Here is a 12,014-nt window from a genome sequence, read left to right as displayed (position 1 = left end):
TTAAAAAAAAACAACAACCTCTCTATTACCACAACCACAGTCTGCAGCTATTAACACACACAGCTGGGAGCAGGAACATTTGTACCTCACACCTGGACTGAAATGAACAACTCCAGGTGTCAAAACACATCCACCCTCATAAACACGGACAAGAAACAGGTCTTACATCCCCAGTCATTAAAACCGACACATTTGAGAGAGGGGTGTAATGTGTGATAACACCAGTCACACATCCCACACAGTCCACACAAGAGAGGAATGCTAAGACACATACTTGCTGTCCATCAGCTGCAGAGCAACATGATAGAATGAGAATGATAGAATGATTTATTTCAGTATTTTGTTTTTCAAATGTTGACACGTTCACAAGTAAAATATGAATATTTTAAAAGTTTAGTGTGTAGGCAGATAACTGGCAAACACACAGTGGGGTGAGATAAAAGCTGGTCCACTGAACAGGCTGCCAGTGGTGGCATATTTTTATAAAATGTCAATCTCTTTTAATGACCTGAGGGTGAGAATCAACCAGTCTAGTGATCAAGCAGACTACATCAAGCAGACTACAGTCTTACAAATACTCAGTTGCTTTGCTCATTCTACAGCCTGAATGTGCTGATGGTAATTAGTATGACTGGTGAAAATGCAGTTGACCAATAGTTTATGGATTATGGAAAATCATGTGGAAACAGTATTTGCACATAAAGTGGTCACTGGGAATAAAAGGCTACTGCCATATGGCTCCGTGTGCTCTGTGTGTTTGTCTTTCAGGATATGCTTGAGTGCCCAGTGGCACACAGCATCGCATAGTAGACATGGAGAATTATAGGGAAATGTCTAAACACCAATTAAGTCATTATTCACTGGCCTTTTAATTGTGACCCTAACACTTACCTTATAATGGTAAATGAAAAAAGAATATTGTCCATTGCTACAGCGTCACTCAGCCACAACCCCTTCACATATTTCATGGGAATATTGCTTTTCTGGGCTGCTGCTTTCTTTGCTACCGAAATCCTCTAATATATGACCATAGTTTGTCCTGGAATGGCCTCCAAGGCAACCAATTTTTACTCAGTTGGTGCTGGAGTGGGGGACTGTGAGGGATGAAACTGTACTGGTTTGGGTCTTTATTAAAACCCATGCTGACCTTTAACTTTTACACAGCAAATCATGAAGGCAGGGTAAGAAAAGAGACAGCTGTTGAGGAAAAGACAAGGTATAAAGCCCTGACATGACCTAGGGAGGTTTTTTTTCTTCCTGACACCAAGTGCTTGCTCCTTGTATTTGGGGTTTTCTTCTTTCTATAATAATGTGAGGTCTCTCTGCTTTATTATGCAAAGTGCCCTGTGATAATGTTTGTCGTGATCTGGACTCTAGACAAAAAAAATCATTTGAATCAACCTAGTGGAAATCCTACAATGAAGACAAACAAACTTTATTTGACCTCATCTGAGGTGACTCCCGACCTGTCGCAGTCCTGAAATGGCCAGATTAGTTTAGTGTGTTGTCAGCGTGTGTGTGTGTAGAACATCAAAGGGGGGAAAAGAGCATGGTGAAGCATGCATGAATGCCTAGTGCACTGAAATCCAAAGATGAAAGAGCTGCTGCACTGGCCTTAGACTGTGAGTAACTGGTGGTGGTGGTGGTGGGGATGGTGGATGAGAGAAGTATTGAAATGGATTGTACAGAAAGAGAAGTGCTGAGGTGAGAAAAGAAGAGGGAAGAGAAAATCAGGCCCAGCGCAGTCACACTGACAATCATTCCCGAGGGTTTCAATAGATGCAGGAATGACTGCATCGTCGTAATCTGGCGGAGACTAAGCTGATGCTGGTGCTGTAGTACAGAGATGGGTTAGATGAAGGCTGTGGTGGGGGCATCACAAATCAATATCCTTTCAGTTTCCAACCAATATTTCTCTACTCAACCACAGTGACATAAGGAAAAAAACAAGAACAGACAGCTCGTGGAAAATAAACATAAATACAAGGACAAAATGATATATTGTCAATACATCAATAAAAAGATTGTAGTATTTTCCCAAAGCATCTCTCATTACAAAAACTCCTTGAAAATGTCCCTTTAAATATGATGCACGTTAGAAGCATTTTTTCACATTAAGATTTCAGACAGGAAATATTTAAATACCACCCAGCTTTGACCTTGACAGTGACACATGGTGCCATCAAAAATCAATCCACAGCTCCACCTTGTGGGCTTGGTCACAATGTGCAGTCGATGTGATACATCAAACCTCTGAGGCCAAAAACCCCCAAGTACACTCAGTGTTCATACAACCTAAAATGATATCCCAGAAACACAGCAGATAAGCACACCAGTATATTCTCACCAAGGGTTTTAGCAGGTGCCGTGCAGTAACCCTGTAGCACCGGGAATGCTCAAAAATAGGTTTAATTCCTTATTTTAGATCACACCCCAGTAAAGAGAGGAAGGAAGGACGTGCCAACAGGAAGAGACATAGAAGGTCACAGAAGCAGCTTTGCCACCACAGTCAGTAAGCGTGTATGTGTGTGTCACCGAGAGCATGATTAAGGTCTGGAAAGGACAAAGAGGACACGTCTGCCCACACAGATGAACGGAGAGCATTGAGACCGGTGAGGTGGTGGCTGCCAAATAATCCAATGATAGCAAGAACGGCAGCCGGAAATTCAACTTGCTGTCCATGCATTCAAACACACACACACACGCGCACAGTCAGACAGCCAGCCAACAATCCATGCCTGCAAGATGTGTTACTTTTTGCTGCCAATACCAGCGGGCCAGCAGGCAGAGCAAGAGCATGAAAACACTTCAAAGCTGCCTTATCTGGCCTTCAGCTCAATCACAGACACTAAGCAATGCAAGTGGAGGGAAAAACTTTAACTTACTAAGTTACTAAGAATAGGGCAAACGTTGTAGAACAATGGCATTAAAGCATATGATGGATTCATGTTTCCCCCACAAGAATCTCTCAGCGTTGGCCACTTATTTCAAATGAGCACTCTCCGTGCTTTCTGAAGTAATGAAAGGCAGGAGACATGCGCATTATCTTCAAAAGCTAGCCTGTCAATGAAATACTTTAGTTAAAATATATGTAAATAGCTCAATATTGTGACAGCAGTTTGTAAATCTAGGAGAAGATTTTCTAGTATCCACTTGAGGAGTTTCGGGAGTCAGAAGATACGGTCCTCTCTGCTCAAGTTTAGGGTGTTTCAATTTGCATTAAGCTTTGTAATACTAAAGTGTCACTGGTGGGCACATAACAAAGAACAATGAAGATATTTCTCAACTCAGGGGAAACGGAGGTTGGAAAGCACAATTTTTCCAAAATACTACCCCTTTTCTATAACAAAGCTAAATGCAAATCGGTGAAGTATTCCTTTTAAGTTCCTGGAGGTTTCTGCACAATGTCATACATGTAATTTAGCCACAACATGTTGTAACCTTTGAAAGAGGAAATACAACACTTCCTTTTCTAATGAAGAGATTATTAGAAATTGAACACAGCTTTTCTCAATTAGATAAACTCAGGGGTTGCAGCCTCACTATGACCAGCAGGCTATAGTGGCTGATTTAACCTAATGTTAGCTTAATGGGCCACTGAGAAGGATTTAAGTGAATCTATTGGCATAATCGGACTGTATTATTCATGATTTTGCAATCTTGAGTGTATAATCACCTGAAACTAAGAATTGTTCTTTGTAGGAACCATTTATGTCTACATAGCCAACTCTGGCAACATCCTTTCTTATGTTAACTGAAAGAAGCCCTTGGTGATATTATTTAATTAGTAAAATCAACAGTGAACAACCGTAGAACTGTATATATATTTAAAAACAATACATGGCCAGTGACATACTGTAGACAGGGGACCGTGGAACCTGAGAATTCAGATGATTGAAAAACAAAACAACTACTATATATTCTATATACAACACACTGTGTATTTTCTAGGGTTCATCTTGTTCTGGCTTTCTTTTATGGAAAACCAAAGCCTACAACTGCATGAATGCTAACAGACCTTGAATAAAAAAACACAAATGCACAATATTTCAGCTTTGCTGCAAATGAATGATAGGAACACTCTATAGTATAAATGCTCTTATGTTTAATGGCTTTGATTGTTTGTCAGGATATTTGAGTTGATGAGTTTCTCTTTAGAAAACTCATCTTGTTCAGGATTATAGTAGTTTGTTTTGCTTGTTGCATTTCTACGGCAGTACACCTCCCAGAGCCATTTATTTAGATAATATCCTCATGGAGATGAGTCTGCCGAGCACCAAAATAGGCCTGTAATTAAAAGATGCCGGGGATTCTGGAGAAAGAATGAAAACAAAAAGGAGCAGAGAGAGTTATTAAGGTCCTTCCTGTGATTTGAAAATGAAAAGGGCACCTGGATGCTGCCTCCTTCAATACAAGTATCATGTAACACACAAAAAAGAGATGGAATGACACTAACTTGCAGGGTTGACAGATAGAGACACACATTTTCATGCATAGACAGTCGCCTCGACAAATGCATTCAGAGTTGACACATTGGGTGAGGTAATGTTCCTTCCCTTCTGCCTTCCAAGCACACTTCCCCTGCTTGAATAACTGCTGCCTGCTGCTTGTTTGGGAGAGCACACATCCTAATTCATTAGCTGCTCTAAATATCAGACATGGCGTCACTTTTCAAAGTTTAATTTCTCTGCAGTCACAGTCCCCCTCTCTGATCCTACCCTGTCAAGAGCCATGGAATATGCTCCTGTTCTTGAAGACGTGACCTACATAGATAAGTAGTAAGCGAATGGGGCCCGTCTCTTTAGGCGGCTGTGGAGAAATTAACAGACAGAGATTAGAGTCGATGGAGAGGAGAAAGCTTGTGGAGCAAAGCTGCCGACACTAAAGCCGAGCAGCAGTGAGAGTGATGGCAAGGGGGGGAGACAGTGGGATCCATTTTCTCGCAAAAGACAGCAAAACAAGGTCCGTTTCCATGGAGATCAGAAAACAGCCATATTTCTTAAGGGACCACTGTGGTGCTTAATGATGGGCTCATTCAGGTGCTCGAGACACAATACCTGAGGGAGATGGCTCATACTTGTGCTTAGAATGACTGAACGAGACTGGAAAGCTTTTTGACACAAACAACATGCAGCCAACCTCATGCTACATTTCTGAAGCTGGGAGGACAAGGTGTTATGTCAATATGTAGATATGGCCAAACACAAGTCCAGGAATAAAACCCATAGTATGAAGTTAAGATTACAGATTTCATTTTTAAATAATATTTATCATGTTTTGCTGCTGATTGTTTTTTATATATATATATATATATATATATATATATATAGATATATATATATACACACACACACACATATATGTATATGTATATATATATATATATATACACACATATACATATGCATTGTTTGTCTGTTTGAGTCTAGACACAATAATCACCTCCTACATCTTTGCTATTTTTCCAGGACCACATTGAGAGACCGCATTGCCACTGACACATTTTAAGTTTATGAGACTTAATGTCCTCAAGGTGTCACATCAACTACATCTATATTTTACACCGCAATTGACACAAGAGATGGTCAATGATAAAAAAAAGCAATCCATGCCCCTTTGTGCCTGATTGTAATAAAAGTGCACACAATAGACACACGTTTCTTCCCATCCTGTCCTTGGGAAATACAAGGCAGGTTTCAATAGCACCTTGTCCGGTCTTTGCTGTCCTTGACAGCATGTCACATTCATTGGCATCCTGGATGTTCTCTTTTAGGGTGAACAGAGCTGTAAAATGTGACAGCACTGGTCGAAGCATAAATCAGCATTGAATGGCTTGGTGTAAGTGTGTGTAAGGTGGTGAGCTTTGTATTTGTGTGTGAGCCACTGTGCATTCTTATCAGGGTGTAAAGACCAAAGTTGTTTGTCGAGCCTAAATAATGGCCAGCTAGCAGCAGACACAGAAAACAATGGTTTTTGGAGAATAAATCAATATCGGTCACCCGCCTAACCGACGAGTAACTTCCAAAAATGAAATCGAAAAAAGATGTTATATTTAATCTAGCATGATGGAGAATCTTCTGATTGACAATGTTGAACTTGCCCTGCACAAATAATTGTTGTTCAATGTTCAGCTTATACACTCTCTGATAGTTAGCTGAACGATAACATACTGTAGAAGGCTATTGAGGCTAACACAAAATGTCACGTTTCCTAACTATTCACAAAACAGCCAAGCGGCAAACGTCAGTAGGAGAATATCCTCATTTTTTTTTTTTTAAATCAATGTGATTGTTGATTGGAATTGTGGTAAACATACCGTCACTTTCTCTAAATCAGCTTCTGAGGAGGTGGGTGACAGGGGGCTGATGGGACTGAGGGAAGGGGAGCTTCCGACACTGGACACGTACTCGGGATCAGGAACATACAGAACCTGCAAACACAATCCGAGTTTGTATTTACACAGGCACTGCCACCGTGCAAAGACACCACACACATACACATACACAGTCAAACCATAAAATTGACAAGGCAAATAACAAGACATAAACGTGTAAATATTAACAGTGATGAGGACAGGGTATATGATGATTTTCATGGGGTATGAACAAAGCCGTTAGCCATACAGAACAATCCGTGGATTATTTGCTCAGTTAATCAGAAATCCTATATAATCCAAAAATAGTGGACATGGCCTTTGAAAATGACTCGATCTGAAACTGAATAACCTAAGGAAATCAGAAAAACAGAATTTGTCATGCCTGCATTTACATCACTTTATAAAATAAGTGGGTCATTTGCTAATCAGTTCAAATCAATTCATTAGCTGTGGTATGTATTGATGGAATGTGTGCATCTGTGTTAATTTCACTTCCATCTGTTGTGTAATGTAGTGGCAAAGTGGGGGATTTACAAGCTATTTAAGTCATATTTAAACAAATCTGTTTTCTTGTTAAGAGATTGATGAGCAGATTGATGTGACTCTCAAATATGTTAGTAAGGTAGGAAGCAGCCATGGTACTGTTGATGAACACACTCTGCTCACCAACACCTGTAATGCTCATTAATCAACATGTTATTGTTATTGGTCTGACTACAGAGCCTCGAGCTGTTTCTTCCTGTTTCCAAGTGCTAAAGACAGCTGATCATGCACTGGCTGAAGCTCTATATTCAGCGCACAGACATGAGAGTGACATTGATCTTCTCACCTACTGTATCTCTAAAAGAGAAAGCAAATAAGTACCCAAGTACATTTACTGTACTTAGGACATCAGGTGCAAATATGATTGTTTTTTGTTGTGTGTAACTTGGAAAAATATGAGACATGATGGTTCAGTCAAAGCTCTCTAGGCCCTAACTGTTTGGACGCAGCCCAACTCAGCATTGTTTGCCGAGAGCCGAGAGGAGTGACGCCAGTGGCTTTGGTGAACGCTGCTTCTCTCAATTTGTCTGGATATAATTTGGATGCTGGGAAATACAGCGACAAAATATCAATGTGGAAGTTTTTCCACTAAAACAGATTTAGAATTTGGGTCTATTGTGGAAAATGAAATGAGAAACATGAAGCAGGGCAAGAGCCAGGCCAAGCTGGCAGTGTCTTGAGCGGGCTTAAAATGGGTAACTTGTGACATCTTGTCGGAAATAAGGCATCTTTGAGAGAATTTAAAGACCACGTATATTATTACACCTTTTTAGAAACAGAGTCGGTCTTCTGCAATTAACTGTTTTCTAATGGGACAAGCGACACTGTAATTAACAGGAAATACAGATTATAGGGATGTGGTTAGTGATTTAGCAAGTCTCAGTGAAATTACGCACTTGCAGCATGTGATGCTCTCCAGAAACTTTCTATTTCAAAACCAGAAGATTAGCAAGTGATTGTGGGATCAAAGCAAACCAATGAAAATGTGTCAGAATGAACTTGTGCCGTGAGTGGGTTGCTGTAGATGTAAGATGCTGTGGGACATTGATGACGTGATCTGTCAGTGAAGGCGTGCACGACGGCTCACACCTGGCCAGGCACCACTGCTCTGGAGAACAGCTTGTTCAGCTGAACCAGCTCGTTGGGTGTGGTGTCAAACTTGAGCGCAATGCTGTTCAGCGTGTCCCGTGATTCCACCTGGACCATAAGACAAGAGAGAGGACACAGAAATCATACTCCTGAATCATATTCAGGGAAATTCCATCAAGCTGTAAAGGGAAGAGTTGAAGGCATGAGACAGAAGCAGCGCTGTACAATTAGAACTTGCAAGGTTTTCATTTGTCCTTCTTTCTTTTTTTTTTGGATCTTTTGTGAAAGTATGCTGTCAGGTAAAGGGTGTGTACACAAATGTCAGCAGCAGGCATGTAGCAACGTTGGTTATTTTCAAGTCTATCACCTCTTAATTATAACCATGTAGTAAATAAAAACTGAAAATAACACAAAACCTCACCATTGGTTTAGCAACATCCACTAACCACTGCAGGTCTTTCCAGCTCTGCATTTCTCCATACATCGAACTGATGTGGAGTTGGCTATATTAAAAATTATGTTTTAATGTATGGTTTCCAAACCAAAAACACCAGAGGGGATTGACTAAACTGTCTACACTATAAAAGCAGCAATAAATACTGCTGAGTTATTAGGAATTATTTCCAAATGTTTTCCTGTTATTGTGATAAAACAGCTGACATCCCTCCATTTCTCTAAGGTCACCATGTTCTTGGCTCATGTTCCTGGTCAAAACATCATCTCCATCCAACAGTCTGACAGATATCAGCATTTTACGGTTATCCATTGCTATGATTTAAACGGTATGAACACGCATTACTTTGGAAACGAGAAAATATTCTTCTTGGCTCCAGAAAGTTCAGCTGTGACCTTTCACCTTAAATATATCAATTTCATTCCACACAAGTTAACTACCTCAAGAGGTAACCATACCTACCTCTAAGGCGAGAAGCAAATGCACAGTTGTTGTAAGTGTCTAAATGTATATCGTGTACATCACTGGCTGAATAGCCTCAGTCTTTCCTCACAGTATCAAGTAACCATCTCATGCATATTGTTTCTACAGCCAGTGGTAGAAATATTAAGATGTCAAGTTTTCTACCAGCTCAGCTAATATTAGCACTCAGTTAGCAACAGCTAAACATAAAATATGGCGGCAGCACAGTTGTCATCTGCTATTGTTAAATCTGTATGAACTCAAGGCCCAAATTGTTTCACATCATTGTGAACTGCATGTGCTATGTGGATGAACATGTGTGACAGGTGTGGCCTAGCCAACACTAGCCAAGTGGGTTGGGTTTATCAAAACTGTACTTTCGTACCAACAATATTTAGATTACAATAACGACAATCCTCGGCTGGATCCGCCTTTAGCAACCGAGTGTGAAAACTGTCATTGATTATTTTTCTAATTCACATCACAATAAACTTATTCAAAACGGTAGAAGCAAGCAGAAGAAACATTGCTACCATGTTGGTTTATTTTTAATGCAGTTTGCTGCTGTTGTTGGTGGTGCTCCCTGTGCTCAGCTGCACTGAATCACAGTGTGACACAGGTGCTGCTGCTTGTCTCCACCAGTTACAGTTTATGCAACAGAGATGTGCTCCATGTGTCTGAACTAGTTAACCATGTAGTATAATGGGAGTTTCTACCTTCCGAATAAGGATGACAGCCGTGTCAGGAAGTGTCTGTGTGAGAGAGAGAGAGGGAAAGAGAGACGCTGCAAACGTGATAAAAAGAGCTCACGGCAAGAACCCCTGAGAACCAGACAGGCAGAGATGACTCCAAGCTGTGTATAATTAGGACAGGATAATCGCACTGTGTGTTTGTGCAACAGTCATGGGACTATCTCTCTTGCTCTCGTTCTGTGTGTGCGTGACTCTCTAAATTCATATCATGATGGATTGTTTCCAGGAGAACAACCTTGCAGGAAAGACAGACAGACAGACACAGTCACAGACAGGTGAATGACTAAGGGAAACCAAGACTCACAAAATGGCACATTAGCGCGTGACATGTCAAGGTAAATATCACATACACACTAGTATTGGACAGTGTTGCAAACACAGAAAGAAGCAAGACCACAAGACATTCACATTCACTATAACCCCAATAACAGAAAACCCAGGGACTTAAAGGCTGTGAATTCTATTTGGATCTGTTGCAAATCGACAAAAATTAAGAATTAAGTTTGCCCATAGTTCTAGTCATTTTGTATGACTTGCGACTGTGCTTAAGTGGAACTAGGTAAGATACACCACTGTATTCAAATAATATGCTGGGGCCAAACAAAGCTACTACAGATGAATAACAATAACACTGCCAATGCCTAGAGGACAGTGTACTAAAAATAGTTATATTATAAAAAGCAATTCTAAAGCCTAATTATCAGCGACCAGAGCTGAACAATTCAACGAAATTCTATCAAAATTGTAATATGGCCTATTGCAATTTTCAAATCTCGTGGGTGCAATATTTCTTAAAGTATGTGTATAAAATTAGCATTTTAGATTAAATATTGTCCTGACTTGTACACATCATATTCTACAGATTGCTGCTTTTGTGAATCATTAAGTGTTCAAAGTAATTGCAGAGTTACTGTTGCAATTTCGGGTTATTTCCTACACATCTTACAAGTCTTCCCGTTTCCTTAATGGAGTGGGGATTAACACTAGACTTGAAAGCATTGGGCAAGGCTGGGTTGAGAGGTTCCTAAGTGGTGACCAAAGACCAGATTGTGAGTTACACTGGGTTTGGATGCCCTGCCCTCTCGGGGAACAAACTAATCACAGCTGAGGTCAGTCAGTCACGCTGTTGGTCTCCCTGACTCAGCAACGTGTGCCTTTCTGTTTGGTGACAGTGAACAAAAAAGACAGAGGGAATGCATTGTCTACTATGGACTGTGGTGGGGGAAACTGAAGTGGTTTGGAAGCATTGGTTTGATTTGCCAAGTCTTCATGTTGAGCAAGTCTCTGAAGTAGAAAGGAAAATAAAAATCTGTCTCTATCTTGTAGAAAAGGCAAAGATAGGTGGAGTTTGTTTGGCTTTCCAGGATATTCTTGTCGAAGAAGCGGAATTGTCAAGTCAAGTCGAGTCAGCAGTGTTTGAGCCAGAGACACCAAGAGGAGTTGGAGTTAAGTCCAAGTTGCATCCCCATCACATGAATCTGAGTCATCATGGTTGAATCTGAGTCAGTTTCCCAAAATAAGCTCCACTTTGAGTTGACGCACACATTAATAAGGTAGACATCAAAAACAAATGAACACAATTGTCTACTGTAAGACTGGCAAGTAAAATTTCGACGTGACAGGGTGATTTAGCAGTGTCAACATAGTACTACTTCACACACGTATGCCAAATTGTGAGCCCAAAATACACTAACAAAATATGTCCCCAGTGCAGTAATTGTTCTCGTCCAAGTGTGAGAGTGATCAGCGTTCAAAACAAAGTTGAGTCATGAGTCCTAACAATTGGAGTTTTTGGCTCCAGCACTGCAACACTACTTTTAAGTGGATGTAGATGGACAATATTTAAGTCTGAAGTTCGAACTAAAGATGAATCATATCATGATAAAAAAAAAGACTGAATAATATCTGTTATTTTATTATTATTAATCACAGTGACCTTTGACGACCACAATCTAACTCACAACAACAGAAAGTACAGTAATGTTGCTATAAACTACTTTTTAATGTATTTTTACCTGGTCCACACACATATCACTTTGAAGGGTCAAAGTGTAGAAACACAATAACGGCTGTTTTGCTGATTGAGCTGATTCAATAGTGCAGCTTGATTAAATGTCAACCCTTCTCGAAGCAAATCAAATTAGAAAGCAACCTTCACATTTCAAAATGCTATTTGATACCTTCAGAGTCTCACTTGTTCATCAGCTCGAATTTAATTTAATCATTCAATCAAACATGAGCTTCTGTTATCCCTTAAAGGGATAGTTCAGGAGTTTATTGACAGACAAACAAGTAGAGCGGGATCACAGCACAAACCAATATTTGTGAACGTTTATGA

At 40.2% G+C, this 12,014-nt stretch overlaps 1 protein-coding gene across 6 annotated transcripts in view; it reads right to left on the bottom strand.

Annotated features, from left to right (window-relative positions):
* The window catches only part of oxr1a (oxidation resistance 1a), a 125,209-nt gene that overhangs the window by 22,348 nt on the left and 90,847 nt on the right, over positions 1–12,014 (bottom strand). For 4 of the 6 annotated variants that reach the window (XM_058646912.1, XM_058646911.1, XM_058646915.1 and 1 more), the window contains 2 exons: positions 8,009–8,116; positions 6,317–6,430 (listed from right to left, as the gene is read on the bottom strand). The exons of the other annotated variants lie outside the window; for them this stretch is intronic. In XM_058646912.1, the coding sequence (XP_058502895.1) occupies positions 6,317–6,430; positions 8,009–8,116 (222 nt within the window). The remainder of the gene's footprint in view (positions 1–6,316; positions 6,431–8,008; positions 8,117–12,014) is intronic. 6 annotated transcript variants of the gene reach the window in all.

The sequence above is a fragment of the Solea solea genome, chromosome 13 (assembly GCF_958295425.1).
Source record: "Solea solea chromosome 13, fSolSol10.1, whole genome shotgun sequence".
NCBI classification, from domain to species: domain Eukaryota; kingdom Metazoa; phylum Chordata; class Actinopteri; order Pleuronectiformes; family Soleidae; genus Solea; species Solea solea.
Note: the sequence above shows the minus strand (reverse complement) of the source record. Positions and strands in the feature narration are given on the sequence as shown.